Raw genomic sequence first — 21,006 nt, 5'->3', positions numbered from 1 at the left:
TGTACTTAAAATTTAAGAAATCATTTTGTTTTACATTGGGTTCATACCAGTTTTCTGGTTTGTAATTCAATCAAGTATGTCAAGAACATAAACCAATTTTCTAACAAAATCTTCACTCAAACTGACCATGGACATTCCCACTAGACAGAGCAGCTTAGCAGGCATAGCTTGAAAATTCATACTGGACAAATTATCCCTAAGTATGTGCTCAGGTGTGATCTTCAGCAGAGCATGGTGATGGCATGTCTCTCATTTCTGCACTGGGGAGGCTAATACAAGAGGACTACTATGGGTTCAAAGACACCCTGAGCTGTAGGGGAAAACCCTGTCTCAGAGAAAGGGAGTACCTTGAGTGTTTGAGTGCTATGTATGTACACATACACAAACATGAAAGGAGGATTCCTGTTCCTTAAAGGGACATGTTGTCTGTGGAGCTTAAATAACTTTACCAGTTTCAATGTACTATCAATTTCTTCACTTTACAGTACTTAAAACTATTTAATAGACTAGGCTTAAGACCCAGTGATATAACATGAATTACATTAGTGCAGGGGAGGAAAGTTAGTGGCAAGAAATATTATTATTCTCTAAAGCAGACGTTAAAAACAAGACAGATAAAAGAGAAAGTCATCCCAGACAGATCATCTGCAAGAGTTAGCAGAAACACGATGTCTTAGACCTTGAATGAGCAATACTATCAGGAGTTACCTCCAACAGGAAAAAAAAAAAAAAAGCTTAATAGACAGACATACTTCACAGACGGTAAGCTATTAAGATCCTTAAGAGTGAGGATTAGTAAGGAATACAAGTTCATTTCTATGTTACTCAGTGAAATGTCTAGGTTTTGAAAATTACTAAAATCTAAGGTGGACACTGTGGCTCATTCTTTTAATCCTAGCCCCTGGGAGATTGAGTTAGGAGGACAGGCATTAGTTCAAGGCCAGCCTGGGCTACAGAGCAAGTTCCAAGTCAGCCTGAACTACAATACACCTTGCCTTGAGCAGAGAAAAAGCTCAAGTCTGATTATATTTAAAATATCCAATATCAAAAATTTTGTGGGACAGATGCCTCAGAGGTTAAGGCACTTGCTTGCAAAGCCTAATAGCCCAGGTTTGATTCCCCTGTACCCACGTAAAGCCAGATGCACAAAGTGGTGCATACATCGGGAGTTTGTCTGCAGCAGCTAGGTGTTCTGGTGCAACCATTCATGTAGTCTCTCTGTGTGTTACTCTCTCTACTTGCAAATAAATAAAAATATGGAAGCAATTTTTGAAATGTCTGCAGAGGGGGAAAATCAAGTCATAAAATAAATAAGAAAATGGGTATGATAATATGTGCCTGTAATTCTAGCATTTGGACACAGGATCATGATGAGGGTGGTCCATGCTAGTATGGGATATATACCAAGCCTGTTTCAGGGATAGAAAAAGAAAAAGGAAAAAAAAAAGAATGTTCACTATATATTTGAAAAGACAAATGACTAGTTCCCTGGGGTGCAAAATCACTTTGTAATCCACTAATAAAGCATGCCAAAAATATGTAAGGTACAAAGAAGTGATTTACAGAAAAATTAAAATTGTACACCTTTAGAATAGCAGATTCAAGTTTGATTAAATCCCGTATTTTGAAATATATGGAGAACAGACCCATTTCCTAAATTAATGCAAGAAACTTGGAAAAAAAAATAGCAGTATGTAAAATCTCATGTGCCCAGCATTTTAACCTAACAAATGCATTTTCTCTAATTGTATTTGGCACAGACACGTCTAAAATCTACTAGGCATGACAGCCTGGGAAGGCATAAAAGGAATCCAGATACACATACCTTTTTTGTCATACATATTCTTCTGTGCTATTTTCTTTAAAAATTACTTGTGTAGTGTATGTGTGCGTGTGTTTATGATGGGCACATACATGCTATCTATGGTGCATGTGTGGAAGTCAAAGTACAATCTTGGGATGTTTAATATCTCCCTTCCTACCACTGATGCTTGACAGCTTCTAGATTCTATGGACTCAAGACTTCCAAGACTCCACTATCATAGGTACACTGGAATCACAAGACAGCGCTACTTTGTGTGTGTAGCTTTATGTAGGTGCCAAGGAACTGAACTCGAGCTGGCACTTGGCCATCTTCCCTGCCCAATAAGTAGTGGAAATTGAATTTAAAAATTTTGTTTAATTGGCTAAGTATCATATGACGACACTGTTAAATAACTGATAGGCCCTTAAGAAAATATAAAAATTCAGATGTGATTTTTTTTTAATTACAAGGAATTCCTAACCTGGTTTGGAGAACAGAAACCTGGACACTTAAAAGAAAATCATTAAATACCTAATTGCACTGATGACGACTGTTAAAAATTACAGGCAGGAAAGATCATCATAATCGACAATGAGGTTAAGCAAAGGCTTCAGAGTAAATTTATGAAGTCTGCAATTTTAGATCTCTTAAGTAACAAAATGTCTCTCCAATGAGCTAATAACCAGTGTTCATTTTGTTTTACTATGCAGTTTTAGAAACTGAAAAATGCAGTATATTATACATTTCCCATGTTTCTCAAAAACATCCCAAGATTAGAGGGCTGGGGATGTAACTGGCCTTATGTGCAAAGCACTAGGCTCAATCTCCAGCATCACAAAAAATTTTCAAAGCCATAAAAAACACCAGATATTAGAGTAGCATCTGAGGCACGCACATTCACACCAGTAAGACTCAGCAGCATGTGCTTCTCTGGCAAAAGGCAGTGCTGCTTCATCTTATATACCCCTAACACCTGCTCACTCACCACAATTATTAACTGTTAGCCCTCCGTTGTAAGTATTAATGTTTCTTAGCCCTGGCATAGAAATGGCACTAACAATGCAAGACCAGATTCAATTCCCTAGTACCAACATAAAGCCAGATACACAAAGTGCTACATGCGTCTGGAGTGCCTTTGCAGCTGGAAAAAAAGACCCTGGTCTGTGCTTTCCCTCCTTCTCTGCTTGCAAATAAACATTTCTGTTTAAATTGCACAAAAGGGGTAAAAGGCCTATAAATTACACAACATATTTTGAAGCAGCACAAGATAGAATCAGTAACAACAGATTCTGAGCCCCATGTACTCAAATGTATAACACACTCAGTACTTATCTTCCCCCCGCCCCAATTCATCTTAAGGGTATACTGAACTTCACATCCTACCTAATTTAAAAAAAAAAAAGGAAGTGGCTATCTTGAGTAGGTATTTTCATATTGCAATTCTGAGTGGTATAAGGATATTATCTCGGCTATCTCAACTTTCTCTCTTTTAAAATACTGCTTTTTTTCCAAATACTAACAAACTCGCCAACAGGACTCTATTTATTGAGCAAATGGAAGACGAGAGTAAATGTCTCAGCCATTATTCTGGAGATAATCACAGCCTTAAACTCATGTAGAGCTGATCTGGATCTACAAACTTGAGTGAGCATGGTGATTTACAAGCAGAAAAGAACACAGCTGTAAACAAAATATCAATATATAGGAAGAATAATCTTAGATTGAATCAGAATAGACAGCACCAAAAAGTAATTCCAATTAAGAAAACAGCAATTACTTTCACATTCTGCAAAAAGATCACAAAGAGAGTGACCAAAAAAATCTTTGTAAAAACTGCTTCACTGAGTATCAAATGTTACAGCTTTATACTTAAGAATAAGCAGAACTGAGATTAAAAATTGTAACTTCTGTAGTAAAAACTGGCTTTTTAACCACAGACAAAACGGCTAAGAACCCAAAACCCATACAATCAAAAGATAACTTGGCCGGGCGTGGTGGCACATGCCTTTAATCCTAGCGCTTGGGAGAGAGAGGTAGGAGGATCGCTTTGAGTTCAAGGCCACCCTGAGACTACATAGTGAATTCCAGGTCATCCTGGATAGAGAGAGACCCTGCCTCGAAAAATGAAAAAAAGATAACTTGTTTTGTAACTACTAGAAATAACCCACTGGTGCCAAGAGCTAAAGTGCTCAACAGATGTACCTTAATGAAATGATACCCTACACCAAACAAAAAACATGAAAAAACCTTAAATAAACTTTATTTTAAACACTTACATCTTCTCTAGGTAGTTTATTTTCATTGTCTCCTTCAATCCTTACCCGAACCACGCCAGATTTGTCCACTATTTCTTGAATAACTTTGCCATTTTTTCCAATTACTTTTCCTTTAGTAAGAGAAAACAAATTAATTTAAAAACTAATTCTATTATCCTAACAAAAGCCTAGATAACTTTTTAACTTGCTATCAAATTAAAACCACGAATTGAAGATCAATCATTCTTTTACATTCAATCAATGCTCCTGAAGACTACCAAGGCTATCTCATCCTTGGTCTGCTTTCCTCTTCACTATGCCTAGGATTAATATTAACTGACTGAAAGCTGATGGCATGTAAGAGATTTTAAAAGTTCAATTATTTTTACATGTCTCGACACATTTTTCCTTCAAATCCCAATGTGACACTAGCCCTATGAATTTTTCCACTTGTTATAAATATTCACATAAATAATCCTACCTATAAGTTTCTATTTGTCCAAAGGATGTGACTTTTAAGACAACTTTCAAATAAAAACAGTAAAATTAAGCATTTATACATTGAAGAAATGCTGTATTTTATACCAAAAGGTAAAAGTATTCCATAGCTTTATACAACTACATATAACATATACATAATACCATTGCTGGCTCAGTAAGTAGTATTGCAAAATGACACAGAATTCAAAATAATTACCTTCATACTTGACTTCTATTTGGGTCAAATAGCAGTTAATGAACACACAGTAACTACAGGAGAAACTTGAAAAGAAGACAGCCACTTTTCCCCCAAAGAAACACTATATACTTTCACCCATCACAGATATAGCATCCTAGTACATTCTTGAGCATATTTAACAGATGGATCCTTTGTAACATTAACAGCTGCCCCATATTTGTTATCAAGTTCACACCATAAATTGAGTTGACTAATTTGTATTGGCAAAAACCTACTGTGTACTTGAAAGAACAATTTCTATTAAGCAAAGGAATGATGAAAATAGTAAATTGGTCAAAAGAGCAAAAATAATGGGACTGTCTTACTCTCTCATTCTCAAACCTCCTTCCCCATTCACAGCCTCAACTTAAGAACAGCAGCAAATGAAAAATGGTTAAAACAAGACATTTTAGAATGCACATGACTTGGGACTTCTCTAAGAAGCCCCTAGCAGCAGCAGATGATAATGTCAAGTTCAAGCTGCACCTTCTTTCTTGACCCTGGTAAAAATAAGGAACTGTCTTTTTGAAAAAAACAAAAATGTTGCTAGAGCTTAAGTCTTTCCCAAGCCCAGAATCGTGGCCACTTCCTTCTTGGAACTATAGCAGTGGTGAGTAAACGTCCATCACCCTCTGGGGTCTTTGCAGGGACCTACCTGCAAGTCTTATTTAGTCCCACCAGACCTTCAATATTTTAAATGATCATTTCCATAGTTTAAATTCCAGAGCATATTGACAAACTGAAGCAGACCTGTAGTATAAATTGAGCATTGAATATAAATGCTGAAGGGATAGAGTAAAGAAGTGATTAAAGAAGGCTTCTAGGAGGTGAAAGGTTTTGATCCATTTTCAAATCAGTGTTCACAAAGTATTTAATTTGGAAAGGGTAGGAATGGTCTAATGCTAGGACTCCTATAATTGGAGCTTGTAAAGAAATCCTCTCTGGAACTTACCCACCAAACAGTCCTCACTTCCCTTTATTCCTCAGTCCCTCTCTCATTTATACTAAAAATACACTAGTTTTTTAAGACTCCTTCACCCATAAATCATTTTTGTGGGTAGGCAGTATTATATACAACAAAGAATGAAAATTTTGAACTATCCTAGAATGTTTCAACAACCAACAGTTCCTATTAGTACAAGTTTCCCAAAGAACACACAAATAATCCAAATCACCAACACCAACCAAGACAGGAGGGAGAAAGGACAAGAGACATGGCACAGACTGCCATCCCTATACTGTAAACTAAATAAAAGAGAAGAAGCAGAAAACTAGAATCAGGAAAGCAACTAAGGTTGCCTCTGCAGAATAGGCGAGTTACAATGGTACCCAATTTCTCTTTCATATCCCCACTATGAAATCATTTATATAAGTGAGGAAACCTGGATTAAGTTAAATGGTATTCCATAAAGTAACAGTCACAATAACAATACTATCATCTAACAGATGACAGTTATTCATTTAAGTAAAAATAATCCATTTCAAAAGTAGCTCCTTTGTTAATGGTGATCTCATCTGATAATATGTTCAGTTTGAATCTTCATGTTTATTAAAATTATATAGCTGTGTGTGATGGCTCACACCTATAATCCCCAACACACAGGAGGCTGAGGTAGGAAGATCCCCAGGAGGTCCAGGCAAGCCTAAGTTGCCTCAAAAACAAAGCAATAGGGCTGGAGAGATGGCTTAGCAATTAAGTCGTTTGCCTGCAAAGCCAAAGGACCCCGATTCGACTCCCCAGGACTCATGTTAGCCAGATGCACAAGGGGGTGCATATGCCTGAAGTTCATTTGCAGTGGATGAAGACCCTGGCGTGCCCATTCTCTCCCTTCCTTTCTCTCTCTCAAATAAATAAATGTATTTAAATATATATATATGCATATGAATGTGTGTGTGTGTGTGTGTATACACACACACACACACACACACACACACACTTCTTCAATCTTAAGGTTCACTATAAAATAATGGAACACCAAGAAAAAGTGGATAAGGTGACGTTTACATTAGTTGGCAGCATGTCACACCCATCTAATAGACAGAATTGAAAAGCTTTTCACGCAACTATCAACAGCTCATCCCAAAAAATAAATTCTTATCTTGCAAACCATTTTCCTGAGCATACTGCTCTAATACAGCCAAACATCTTTCCCAAGAGAAGTGTTTTAGATTTTATTCTAATTTGTTTATTTTCCAGAGTGTGACAAATGACATACCTATAGATAAAGTATTTTCTGAAAACTGACCAAGCCTTGTTATATATAAATGGAATCCAAAGGGATGAAATAACTTCCTAACTGTCAAAAATAATTAAACTAGGGAATGAAGGAGCCACTCATGTCCCTCTTAAGTAAACTTCACTACAGCCTGTTCTTCATTTTATAATTACTAGTAATATAGTCACTAGATTGTTAACATGTAGCCAAAGCTTTCCACTTGCCTCAAATAGCACCTGAAAAGACACACACAGAGGCCAGGCATGTAGGCCAGTTGTACAGCAAGACCCATATACACAAGACCCTGAGTTTGGTCCTCAGCTTTGCAAAGGCACAGGAGCAGATAAGGGGTACATTAGGCACAGTGTCACTGGGCAATTCACCAAACACCTTAAAGCTGGTATTACAGGCATGTGTCATCACACCTAGATGATTTTTTAATAATTTAGCAATTTATCATGCAGATTTTATTCAATTCACCAAACACCTTAAACCTTATAGCTTCAAATTTTTGGTTTTTTGTCATTTCACTTCTTGGATACAATCATTTTCACTGAAGCTGATAAACAGCAGTGATACTTCCCCTCAATATCATCATCACCATCCTTCTCTACTGGTCATGCCTTCATATCTTCTTTTATGCCATTGCAACAAATATATTATGTATTCAGTGCCTAGTATGTAGGATTGTAATACCATATGGTTATTTCAGTTAAATTTCTTCTGCATTAAGCAAAATAAAAAATTGCCACAAACACCTTCTTAAAAACTACTATTATTGAAAAAAAATCATCACAAGGAAAACACTATGTATGCCCAGGAGAAGACTTAAGAAAAAATACAATAACAATGCTATACAAATGAGTTTTAATAGTGAGTCGCTGTACAAAACAAAAGTACTTTCTACATATAAAAATGTTCGATTCACATAAAACATTATCACAAAAGCACCTCAAAACAAAACAGAAAAACAGCATATGCTATCCGTTTAGTCCATATTCATCATAAGTAGACTAAGGTAGCCAACTACAAAACTAATATCCTAGTTAATAGACATATAAGTAACAAATTATTTAACAACTGTAAAGGTACCTACCAACAAGATTCCTTGGAACTTGAATAAAATCTTCCACAAATTCTAAGAAGCCTCTGGCCTTTTTTACAGCATCAGCACTCTAATTGGAAAAAAGAAACCATGAACTCCTGTTAAATACTCCGGGGGCAATCCATAATCATCAATGAAAAGATAAAGTAGAATAATTTCAACTATAATATTACACTAGGAGATTCTGCTGAGACCATAGAAATAGTACTGCAGGTCAAGTCATTCACAAAATTGTTTGGTGGAGAACACGTGTACAAAGTCCTGGATTCCAACCCCAGTCACCACCAAAAAAAGGGAAAATATGTTTTGGTTTTGTTTTTTTTTTTTTAAATTCCAAGCTTGGAATGGCAGCACACACATGCAATTCCAGAACTCAAAAGGAAGAGAATGCTGTTTTGAGACTATCTCAAAAAAAAAAAAAAAAAAAAAAAAGACCAAATGTCAAAAATGACTGGTTTTCAAGATGAACATGTTGGGGCATTCCTTCAAACCTGGCACTCAAGAGGCTGAGGTAGGAGGATCTCCTAAAGGCTAGGTTGGGGCTTAGAGCATCAGGACAGTCTGGGCTAAAGTGAGACCCTACCTTGAAAATATCAACAAAAAAGCTGCTTCTCCCAGACACATTTTATTAAGTATTTGACAAAAATCATTAAAATTTCTAAGCTCTAACAGGTACTATGTTCAACAGAATAGACAGTGGGGGCAGGGTTTTGAAAAGTGATTGTATGTGGGGCTGGAGAAATGGTCCATTGGTTACAGGACCTGGCTTGCAAAACCTGGTAGGGCCTAGTTCCATCTCATAGTACCATATATAAAGCCAGACTCACAAAGTGGAACATGTATCTGCAGTTTGTTTCTGTTGCAGGTGGCCCTATCACACCTATATGCATATGCACACACACAATCTCTCTGACATTTTTACAAAGTATTTGTATCAATTAATAAACTCTTTTCCTTTTAGTTTGTTTTTTAACCACAACTCAAGGATCAAGGATATGTGCTCACTGTACCATCATACATCATATGCAACAAATATTCCAATAAACACATCCAATCTTCATGTACATATGTATACACACACAGTAAACATCATTTTATGATAGGAACAGTTATACAGGAAAATAGAATAACTTCCCAACACCATTTTTAATACAGACCCAGAATTCCACTCAGGCAGTTATGACTCCAAAGCCTATCTTCATGATTATTCTACAGGGTCCATTTTTAAAGATTTCAGACAGAAAAGATAAGTCAGGAAAAGACACTAATCAGAATTACTAAATGAATCAAGCAAAACAATTTAATTTGAAGGATAATATTCATAAATATAGATTCTCATTCTCTCTAGATATACACACGATTGCTTTTGTGGGTTTTTGTTTTTAAAGTGCTGGTATTACAGGCATGTGTCATCACACCTAGATGATTTTTTAATAATTTAGCAATTTATCATGCAGATTTTATTCAAATATAATTTCACCTAAAGACTTTTGTTATATTTTCATTGCTGGTACCTATACTTATAGATACAGAATAAACACTAAAAATATTTGGATAATTTTATCTGTAATGGGTACAAACAGAAGAAAAAAACAACAGGTGAGTTAAGGAACGTTTCTAACATGTTACTTATCCACAAAAATCTTTCTTTCCTCTGCTATAACATCACTTTCTTTCCTAAGTAATGACCACTAGCTGATTAATGTTACATGAATAAACTCTTATCTCCAAAGAATTTCACTAAGAAATGAAATGGTAGATCATATGCATTTACAGAGGAAGACACAGTCAACTTACCTCACCGTAGATTCTAAATGTTCCAGTATCTTCATCTAGCTCAATGGCAGTAACGCCAGGAACCTTCCTAGCTTGCTGTATGTTACTACCATGTGTTCCTATTGCCAGACCCATTAAATCTTCTCTCACAACAAACTCTTCATGAAAAGCTGCTGCAAGTTGTTTTGTGCACTAGTAAAAGTAAGGGAGTTAAGATGTTTTACTAAAAAAAAAAAAAAAAACTGTAAAGTTTTTCATATACAGATGTCTATAGCATCATTTACAATAATCAAGAGGTGATGAAAAAACCCTCATGTCCATCAAGCAATAAACAGATTTTTAAAATGTGGTTTATACCACACACAACACCAATCAGCTATAAAAGAGGAAACTGACACATGAATGGGCTGAGAACATTACCATATGAAGATTCTACTTATATACTTATAATAGAGTTTAAAAAAAGAGTACAAGGCTGGAGAGATGACTCAGCAGTTAGCATGCCTGCACATAAACCCTAACAACTCTAGTTTAATTCCACAATACCCAGGTAAAGCCAGATACAAAAATTAGGACATGTGTCTGGAATTCATTTGCAGTTAAAAGGCCCTAGTGTGCTCATTCTCTCCCTCCCTCCCTCTAGCCAGTACGGTGGCACATTGTTCAGGAGGCCATAGGAGGATCACTGTGAGTTTGAAGCCAGCCTGAGACTACATATGGAATTCCAGGTCAGCCCCAGCTAGAGCAAGACCCTATCTCAGGGGAAAAAAACTGTACAAAGTGCTGGAATAACTTGGTAGTACTGACTTTGCCTACTATATATGCAAGACCATAGCTTGTATTTCCAGTGCTGTGAATGGAGGGAGAGAAGGGGAGAGGATGGGAGAAGGGAAAGATTAAAAAAAAAAGAGATAGTGAAAACACCAGGATTGGAAAAAAAAAACAACTTTTAATTAGGAACAGTGACACACACTTATATTCCAAACACCCAGAATAGGTAGAGTCATGAGCATTACTAACTAATCGCAGGCTACCCTTGGCTACATTAATGAAACTGTGTGATGTCAGGAGAGAGGAGGAAATGGAAGCTATTTAAACAGGATAGCTTCAGGTTCTTTTAAATATTTATTTTAAGAAAGAGACAGAGGAAATTTATATTTTAAGAATGAGAAAGAGGAAGACAGTATGGGCACACAGGGCATCTAGCTGCTGCTGTAAACCAACTCCAGACATATGTGACCCCTTGTGCATCTGGCTTATGTGGGTCCTGGAGAAGCGAACCTGGGTCCTTGGGCTTTGTAAGCAAGCGCAGTAACCCTTAAGCCATCACTCCAGCCCTTAAATTTTACAATACTGACAACTTTTGTGGACACTGGCTGACTTAAGAATGTAAACACACTAACTGTACATTTATAAACTAAGGCAGTAAATTTTACTTTGCATATATTTTATGCTTGCTTTAATATACAACACAAAAACAATAAAAATCTGTTTTAAGAGGCCCAAACATCAATCTCTTAGTCTATAAAATTTATCATCACAAAACGAAAACAAAGCTTCGGGTGACTGCTCAGTGGCTGTTAAGTGTTTGCTTGGAATACCTGCCAAATTGGGCTAGATTACCCAGTACACATATAAAACCAAAAGCACAATAGAGCACATGAATCTGGAGCTCATTTGCAGCAAAAGGAGACTCTGGTATGCCCATACTCTCAAATAAATGAATAAAAACAGGCCAAGCATGGTGGTGCACACCTTTAATCCCAGCATTAGGGAGGCAGGGGTATGAGGATCACCATGAGTTCGAGGTCATCCTGAGACTACATAGTGAATTCTGGGTCAGCCTGGACTAGAGTGAGATCCTACTTCAAAACTCAAAAGTAATAATAATAAATGAATAAATAAAATAAGAACAGGCCAGGCATAATGGCACATGCCTTTAATCCTGTCACTAAGGAAGTGGAGATAGGATGATCTAGTTTGAGGCAACCCAAAGACTACAGTGAATTCCAGGTTGGCCTGGGTGAGTGAGACCCTACCTCAAAAAAAAACCCAGAAAATGCAAACAGGGCCGGTGTGGTGGCACACACCTTTAATCTCATCACTGAGGAGGCTGAGATCTGAGGAACACTATGAGGTCAAGGCCAGCCTGAGACTACATAGTGAATTTTAGGTCAGCCTGGGCTAGAGCGAGACCCTACCTCAAAAAACCAAAACTTTAAAAAAAAAAAAAAAAAAAAAAGGAGGGGGTGGTGGTGCTGGAGACATGGCTTAGCGGTTAAGGCCAAAATCTAAGGACCCAGAATTGATTCCCTAGTACCCGTGAAAGCTGGATTCACAAAGGGCACCCACATCCAGAGTTTCTTTGCAGTGGCAGTAGGCCCTGAAATGCCCATTCTACCTGCCTTTCTCTCCCCCACCCTTCTAATAAATTTTTAAAGCTAAAAACATGTCAGACATGGTGGCACATGCCTTTAGTTTCAGCATTTGGGAGTCAAAAATAGGAGGATAGCTGTGAGTTCAAAGCCAACTGGGCTCGAGCAAGATCCCACCTCAAAAAAAAAATTTTTTTTATTTGATAACGGTCACAGAAAGTAATTTTAAAACAATTTTTCAGCATCAGACACAAAAAAATTCTTTAAATGGTTTGTTTTTAAATCCATTTATATACTCTTTGGGAACTTAAATAAGGACAACATCAAATCTACAGTAAGAAGAGACCTAATTCACTTTCATAAAGACAGTGTATGTGCACACAGATATTCAGCTGGGAAGGGTGTGAGCAGGATTAGTAATACCCTAAAAGATGGCATTAACAGGAGAAAATAGATTCTGACAAAGAAGTAACATAATGTTTTAGAACTATGCTGTGACAGCCTGCTCAATGAACAAGGAAGGTCAAGACCCAACAGTGACAGGACAGTGAAGATCAGATTAAAGACAGTGAAAACAACAATTTTTCTAGGCACAATTTCTAAGCACTTTGGCACCTGTCATTTAAACCATAACTACATTTAGCAAAAGAAATGCTATGTATAATAATAATCAAACAGAAAATCAATTTTTTAAGAACCCCAGAAAGTAGCCACAAAACATATCCTAGCTTGCCTTCTATAACAGTAAAGTAGGTGTAGGCATGAAGAACACACAAGCATATGGGACACATTAAATGTAAATCCACTTACTTCTAAATGTTTAGTGGCCTCTTCATTTCTGGACATAAGCATCAACTTGGTACGAATACTCCTCAAATGCATGTCACTTAATATATTAACTCTCTTCACAGTTGCTTCACTGGCCGACTACAAACCAAAAAGTTCATCACTCAAAACATTTTTTCAAGATAACACAGTCATTATTGTCCAATAAAGCTATTCTTAGTTCTTATCTACTAATTGGTAAGGTGTCTTCACCTAAAGTTTCCTCTTATAGCTATCTTAATATCCTTTTATCCCATAAATCTAAATTCCCATGTTGTATCTGATAATTCAAAGCATGTACAATAAGGGAAAATCTAAGGTCCCATACATTAAGAATTTTATGACTGGGCATGGTGGCGAATATCTTTAGTCCCAGCACAGAAGAATCTGATGAGGATCACAGAAAGTTCAAGTCCAACCTGGGGTTACAGAATGAGTACCTGGTTAGTGTGCGCTAAAATGAGACCCTGTCCTTCAAAAAAGAAAAAAGACACACACACACACACAAACAGTAGTGACCCATCTATAATCCCTGCACTAAAGAGGATGGAGGGCTGCTAAGCATTCAAGAGGACAGCTCAAACTGCTTAGTAAATTCTGTCTCAAAACAAAGAGCTGGGAAGATGGCTCACTTAGTAAAGTGTCCACCAAAACAAGCATGAGGACCCGATTTTACATCCCAACCCTGTTGAGGCAAAAAAAAAAAAAAAAAAAAGGTGTGGGGGGGGAAATCCCAGGAAATTTGCTGGCTATCGAGGCTGGCCAAACTGTTGAGCTTCCAGTTCAATGAGCCTCTGTCTGAAATAAGGGTAGATGGGCTGGACAGGTGGCTTAGTGGGGTAAGGGGCTTGTCCACATAACACATTGTGGCACACATTTGTAATCCATGCCACATCTATCCTGAGAAGGAAGTAGGATATAAGAGAATCTGCAGAAGCTTGGGGCTCTAGGTAGCCTGGCAAAAGGCAATAGTGAACAATGTTGAGGTCTCACTTTAATGAAGGTGCAAATGCAAGGACTTGTGTGAGTCCCAGAGCTTTTTACCTATCACCCTTTCTCTATGATATGTTAAATTTTTCTTTTTTTTTTTTTTGGTTTTTCGAGGTAGGGTCTCACTCTGGTCCAGGCTGACCTGGAATTAACCCTGTCATCTCAGTGTAGCCTTGAACTCATAGCAATCCTCCTACCTCTGCCTCCCGAGTGCTGGGATTAAAGGCGTGCGCCACCACGCCCAGCTGATATGTTAAATTTTTAAATGTAATAAAAACGCTTAAATATATAAGTATGAATATTATATTAAGTTTCAATAGTCAAAATTTCAATAATCTGGCATGTGTGGTGGAACACACCCATAATCCTAGCACTCAGGAGGCTGAGATAAAAGGACTGCCCTTAGTTCAAAGCCAGCCTGCGTTAGAGTCAGTTGCAGGTCAGTTTAGGCTAGACTATGAATTTGTGAAAGAGGAGGAGGGCAGGGGAAGGCAAGGGAGAAGGGAGGAAAGGAGAGTGGAGGGAGAGGAAGGGCCCGGTGTGGTGCTGCCCATCTTTAAGCCCAACAATCAGAAGGCCAAGGTAGGAGGAAATGTGTAAGTTCAAGGACAGCCTGGAACTATAGACTGAGTACCAGGTCAGCCTGGACAAGAGTGAGACCCTACCTCAAGGACCCTCAACCCCTCCCCTGAAAAATCTTCAAGTCAAGAAACCAATTGTTCTGGAGGATCAATCCTGACCCCAAAATCCAACAGAACCTACACTTGAGTATTATCCACTACATACATACACCCTAACCCAAAAAATGGGGTCAAGTGATGAGGAAGACATTAATGACACTGACCTCTGGCTTCCACGAACACACACTTGCTCATGAACATACACAGGAACACGACATACACGTGCCAAGAAAGGACTAGTTTTTCCTTACTCTAGAAATGGATAAAATTAGCCAGGTGTGGTAGCATAAGCCTTTTATCCCAGCACTTGGGAAGATCACCTTGAGTTCAAGGCCACCCAGGCACTACAGAGTCAATTTCAGGTCAGCCTGAGCCAGAATGAGACCCTACCTCGAAGGGGGGGGGGGGGAGGCATTTCAGTAGGCATGGTAATGCACGGCTTTAATCCCAGCACTTTGGAGGCAGACATAAGAGGATCACTGAGGTAGATGCCATCCTGAGACAATTTAGCGAATTTCAGGTTAGCTTGTGCTAGAGAGAGACCCTGCCTGGAAAAACCAAAATGACTTTCCTACCCATTGTTAGTAAATTCACCATAAACTAAGCTTAGCATAAGTTTTTATCTTTTCAATTATCTGATCATAAAATCTATGCAACAGGCATTATTTAACAACAAATGTGTTCTCTTACCAGGATCATGAGCTGTGTGGTTTCTGGGTGGTAAAAAATTCTGCATGCTCCTACTGCTTTCTTAAAGTCTTTATGTGCATTTTCATTAGCACACCTAGAGATAGTAATTTAGATATAAAACATTAAATTTAGGGAAGTGCACATTGCAAACTCAGTATTTCAATTTGAAAACTACAATTAGAACTTTGGTTAAAAAGACTTTCTACAAGAAGGTGTTTTTTTTTTTTGGTTTTTCGAGGTAGGGTCTCACCCTGGTCCAGGCTGACCTGGAATTAACTATGTAGTCTCAGGGTGGCCTTGAACTCATGGTGATCCTCCTACCTCTGCCTCCCGAGTGCTGGGATTAAAGACGTGCGCCACCACGCCCGGCTTACAAGAAGGTTTTGATTATTTAGGAAAGAATATTGTTTGTAGGCACTGAAAATCTTAGCTCACAAAGCAATTCAGTAACAAAATTACTTACGCCTCTCTCAAATCTTCTGGAACATCCACTGTGCATTTAAAGAAAGTATTTTTTTTGACAGTTTTATTTTGATTGACAGGCCGAAGTCGTTCAAATGTGACTATTTCATTGTAAGTGGCATCACAAGCAGCATATTCAATGACATAAAACTAAAAAACAAAATACTTTTGAAATACCATCTGAACAAAAGCAATGATCTTTAGAAGTTCTAATAGCTTGCTCAGTTCAACTACAGACCACTTCCTTATGGAATAAGCACCAAGAAAAAGTTAATTACAACCTACCTAATATGGCCAAATTAGATAACAGATTATGGACATTAGTGATCTTTACACATCTGAGGTGTACCTATGGAGAGCAGCTTTGGTATTTGCATATACAAAATATAAACGAGCTAGAGAGACGGCTTAGCGGTTAAGGCACTTGCCTGAAAAGCCAAAGGCCTCAAGCTAAATTCCCTAGGACGCATGTAAGGCAGATGCACAAGGTGGCACATGCATTTGGAGATCATGTGCAGCAGCTGGAGGTCCTGGAGCACCCATTCTCTCTATCTGCCTCTACTTCTGTCTTTCAAATAAATACATAAAAATATATAAACAGAAGTGCAAATCCAATGAAATTTTGAACTGTGTGATCAACTATTTTTGAGGTAGTCTTTTAGGTACAACCGAGCTGAAACATTTATAGAAACCAAGAATAATTCATTAGGAAACTGTCAAATGTTAAGATAACTTACTTCTCCTTTCATCATCCGAACTTTAGCTAACCACCATCCACATGGTTCTTGGTCGTTTGCTCTTGAATAAACCTAAACAGAAAAAAATTTCTTTATCCATTCATCCCAAAAGACTTTAATATTATAACTGTCCTGTTGCAAATGTCAAATCTCATTAAGCTCAAGAATCAGAAACTGCTGAAGACACTGGCAAGCTAGATGCAGTTACAGAAATTGTATAGACATCAAGCTTTACTACTTAAAAGAAAGCTGAATGCTTTTGGGATAACTTAGCTTCTATAAATCTTCCTGCTTACTAAACATAATCCTTAGTTTAAGTAAATCCTTCTTACAAAGCAATTATATGTAATGAATGTTAATATAGTTAATAAAAATTACGAATTATTTTCAAGCCAGTAGTGATAGCTCACGCCTTTAGTTCAAGCACTCAGGAGGCAGAGGTAGGAAGATTGCTGTAAGTTCAAGGCCACCCTTATACTAAATAGTAATTCCAGGTCAGCCTGTGCTAGAATAAGACCCTACCACAAAAAAAAAAAAAAAAAAAAAAGAAGCCAGGCATGGTGGCGCACGCCTTTAATCCCAGCACTTGGGAGACAGAGGTAGGAGGACTGCCATGAGTTCGAAGCCACCCTGAGACTCCTTAGTGAATTCCAGGTCAGCCTGGGCTAGAGTGAGACCCTACCTCAGAAAACAAATAAAATAAAATAAAATAAAAACTGTTTTCACAAATTGATAAATGAGAAATGGATAAATTACTTTAAGGGTACTTTTCGGTCCCCAGCTAAAAGCCAATTCAAATATATTACAACTGCTTAGCTGAAGAGTAAACCATTACACTTACTTCGTCCACCTAGCAGAATACAAGTACCTTTTAAGAAGTTCCACCAGCCAGGCATGGTGGCACATGCCTTTAATACCAGCACTCGGGAAGCTGAGGATTACCATTGAGTTCGAGGTCACCCTGAGACTACATAGTGAATTCCAGGTCAGCCTGGGCTAGAGCAAGACCCTACCTAAAAAAACCAAAAAGGTCCTACCAACAAAACATGGGATTTTTTTTTTTAAGAGTGGAACCCATGATAATACAGCTCAAGCTGGCGTTGAACTCACCATGTAACTTTATCCTCCAGCCTCCACCTCACATAGGCTGGGATTAAGACATGCATCTTACTTAAGCACCTTGTCTGGCTAGACTTTGTATTTTTTATATGTGATTGTGTACATGCACAAATTTATGAGTTTTATGAACATAATAGATTAGAAATGTTTCCATTGGAGACTTCTTCTATGATACAGCAACTTGTTTAGTGTATTTTCAATAAATACAAGCAGGAAACTGAGAAGTAGTAGCCTCACAAGAATTAGTATTATAGGAACAAAGAATGCCATGGAGGTGGCCAAGGAAACCTAGCAGTGGATAGTAAGAGCCATGTGGAAAACATGTGCAAACAAATCATGATTTAAGCTCATCTTGAAAGTGGAAGTAATACTGGACAGTAAATGAATAAGCGAAAATCTAATCAACTCCATTGCTTAATTAGGAAAAAAAGCTAGAAGAGAAAACAGAGCGGCAGGCATGGTAGTGCATGCCTGTAATGCCAGCACTCAGGAGGCAGAAGTAAGATGATCACTGTGAGTTCCAGGTCAGCATGGGCTAGAAAGAGACCCTAGCCTCAAACAAATGAAAAGAAAGAGACAGGGACAGAGAAAAAAAAACAGAAATGCCAATACAAAAAGAATCAACTTTATAATCTGAATTTCTTCTAATAAGTAGACCCAAATATTTAATATTATAGCTTCATCCTTTCTTTGAAGTTTTCCAAAGAAAGTGAAAATATCTTTAATTTTTTTATTTATGAACAGAGAGTGACTGCTACAACAAACTCCAGATACACATGCCCCTTTGGGAACCTGGTTTTACTTGGATAAGGATAAACTGAATCAAGACTGGTAGGCTTTGCAAACAAGTACCTTTACCACTAAGCCTTCTCCCCAGCTCTAATTTTTTTAGAGTAGAATAAAATTTATTCTGTTTGGTTAGCATATGTATACTAGTAAGCCTTTTATATTAAACCTAACACAGACTCTCAGTAATCTTATTTTCATTTTCCCTAAATTTATGCATTTAGTTACTTTGAGTTTTCAAATGTGCTAATAAGCCAATGCTCTACAAAACTACTACTCACTTTTTAGAGGTCAAAATAAGGAACCAAAGGAATGATAGCCATCACCTATAATAAAATAATACTACCATATTACAGTTTCCTTATTGCAGCCTGAAATACTGCATCACTTTCGAAAAGGAAGGAAAAACAATGAAGTCATTAATAGAGGATCTATCATTTATTATTTTACAACCAGTTACAAGGAGAACACAACTGAGAGCTGCCCCCCCCCACGACTTCCAGTGAATGTAAAACTATATAGTACTATCTCTATGTAATCGTCAAATGACAACTAGATGTTCTCAAGTATTTCAGAGGACAAAAAAGAAAAACAATATTCTTATACAGTTAATCATTCAACCATTACTTCATCAAATTAAATGTTATGGCCAGGAGTGGTGGTGCACACCTGTAAACCCAGCCCCTTGGGAGGCAGAGGTAGGAGGATCACCTTGAGTTTGAGGCTACCCTGAGACTACATAGCAAATTCCAGGTCAGCATGGGCTAGAGTAAGACCCTACCTCAAAAAAATAAAACAAAAAATAAATAAATTTTATAACTTTTAAGTATTTGTACACCAAAATTTACCTCTTAAGTGGAAAAATGACCAAAGTCTAAAGTTTACTAGGAACAAAACATTCAATGGATTAGTCAATCATGTTGGTTAAATATAAAAACATGCCCTGATTATAGCACAAATGGTCACTCTTAGTTCCAAATAATTTTTCAATTAATTACAATGATTACATTTCAAGTAACGTACATGAAAATTGAACAATAACAAATCTTTTTAGAGTTTTAATTTGATTTATTTATTTTGGTTTTTCAAGGCAGGGTCTTACTCTAGCTTAGGCAGACATGAGTTTTAAATATGGTATCAGTATTTCTAAAATATTCTATCATCATGTCAATAGCTCATGAATAACTGGTGACATTTAGAGAATTGTGCCTATGGCAGATTTCTGTATCATCAAAACCAGGAAAATATGAACATTAATGTTTAATAATGCTGAACTTCCCTGTATTTTCTATGGGTGGTTATACCTCATGGCAAATTTAAATGTATGTCCCCCACTGAGTCAGGTGTTAAAATTAAACTTGTAACTTGGATCCCTAGCCACTTGGCTGAAAGAAGTGTCACTGGGGGTGGATCTGAATTCCAGTCCAAAGGTAGGAGAGCAATTTATTCTCTGGCAGTGTGCTTGCTGTTTTTCAGTGTATGCTGGCTTTTGGTTGTTTCTCTGCTTGGATCTGTGAAAGGGAGGAAGTCAGCTTTTTCTGACATTGATGGAACTTCCCCTGGATCTCTATGTTTGAAACAAATCCCCTCCTTAAACTGTGTCAGGTCAGATGTTCATCCCATCAATGTGGAACTGACTATGACACACCTCAAGCTTCATTTGCTAAAAAGTCATCCAAACAGCTTTAACTGTATTTTTGCTTAGGTAGAAGAATCTTCTAGGACTCTTGATTATGTTCTGTTATAAAAAAAAAAAAAGGGGGTAACTACCCCACATACAGATAGATGGTGAAGAGATATATATGACTCACTGACTCACAGGTTTCTCTCTTGGGCCTTTGGAGGCCCCCACTGACTCAAACTGCCATACTCAATGACCACATTCAGCTCTGGCTCCTTTCCTCTAACAGTTAAGACTTTTTTCTCTAGAAATGGGAAAATGAGGAGGTATAAGGTAGGCTGTCAGGAAGAGGGAACACAGAACCTGCCTGCTGAGCATCATCTGACCTAGACTATCCAATCAGCAATCTCACCCCCAGTCCTGAGCCAGCACCACTCAACTCTCTCTCACTCACCTGAACCTCAGGGTAAAGCCTTTGGCAATAAGATTATGAATAGATGCTTACAAGGTGGGCAAAGCCTCTTGTTAATTTTTCACCTCTCCTGAACTTCCAGGAACCTGTGCTCAGGTAAGCCCCTCTCTTCTCAGCTGAGCTGAGGTTGGGGTAAGGGGGAGCTCTCTAAAAGTTCCTCCTGCCACATGGCAGCTCTCTGTATTTTTTTTCCTTCTCTTAATCTAATAAAATCTAAGTATGAAAAAAAAGAGGACGGAATTAACATGGGATTTTTTTTTATAATCATGGAAAATGCTAATAAAAATTTTTTAAAAAAAGAGGGCTGGAGAGATGACTTAGCAGTTAAGGCACTTGCCTGCAAAGCCAAAGGACCCAGGCTCAATTCCCCAGGAC

General features: G+C 37.7%; 1 protein-coding gene across 6 annotated transcripts in view; it reads right to left on the bottom strand.

The window, feature by feature from the left end:
- The window catches only part of Fxr1 (FMR1 autosomal homolog 1), a 70,973-nt gene that overhangs the window by 14,485 nt on the left and 35,482 nt on the right, over positions 1–21,006 (bottom strand). For all 6 annotated transcript variants that reach the window (XM_045161326.1, XM_045161331.1, XM_045161328.1 and 3 more), the window contains exons 4-10: positions 16,634–16,705; positions 15,898–16,046; positions 15,435–15,528; positions 13,060–13,176; positions 9,896–10,066; positions 8,090–8,168; positions 4,081–4,190 (exon numbers count right to left, since the gene is read on the bottom strand). In XM_045161326.1, coding sequence (XP_045017261.1) covers positions 4,081–4,190; positions 8,090–8,168; positions 9,896–10,066; positions 13,060–13,176; positions 15,435–15,528; positions 15,898–16,046; positions 16,634–16,705 — 792 coding nt within the window. The remainder of the gene's footprint in view (positions 1–4,080; positions 4,191–8,089; positions 8,169–9,895; positions 10,067–13,059; positions 13,177–15,434; positions 15,529–15,897; positions 16,047–16,633; positions 16,706–21,006) is intronic.

This window comes from Jaculus jaculus, chromosome 11 (assembly GCF_020740685.1).
Source record: "Jaculus jaculus isolate mJacJac1 chromosome 11, mJacJac1.mat.Y.cur, whole genome shotgun sequence".
NCBI lineage: Eukaryota > Metazoa > Chordata > Mammalia > Rodentia > Dipodidae > Jaculus > Jaculus jaculus.
Note: the sequence above shows the minus strand (reverse complement) of the source record. Positions and strands in the feature narration are given on the sequence as shown.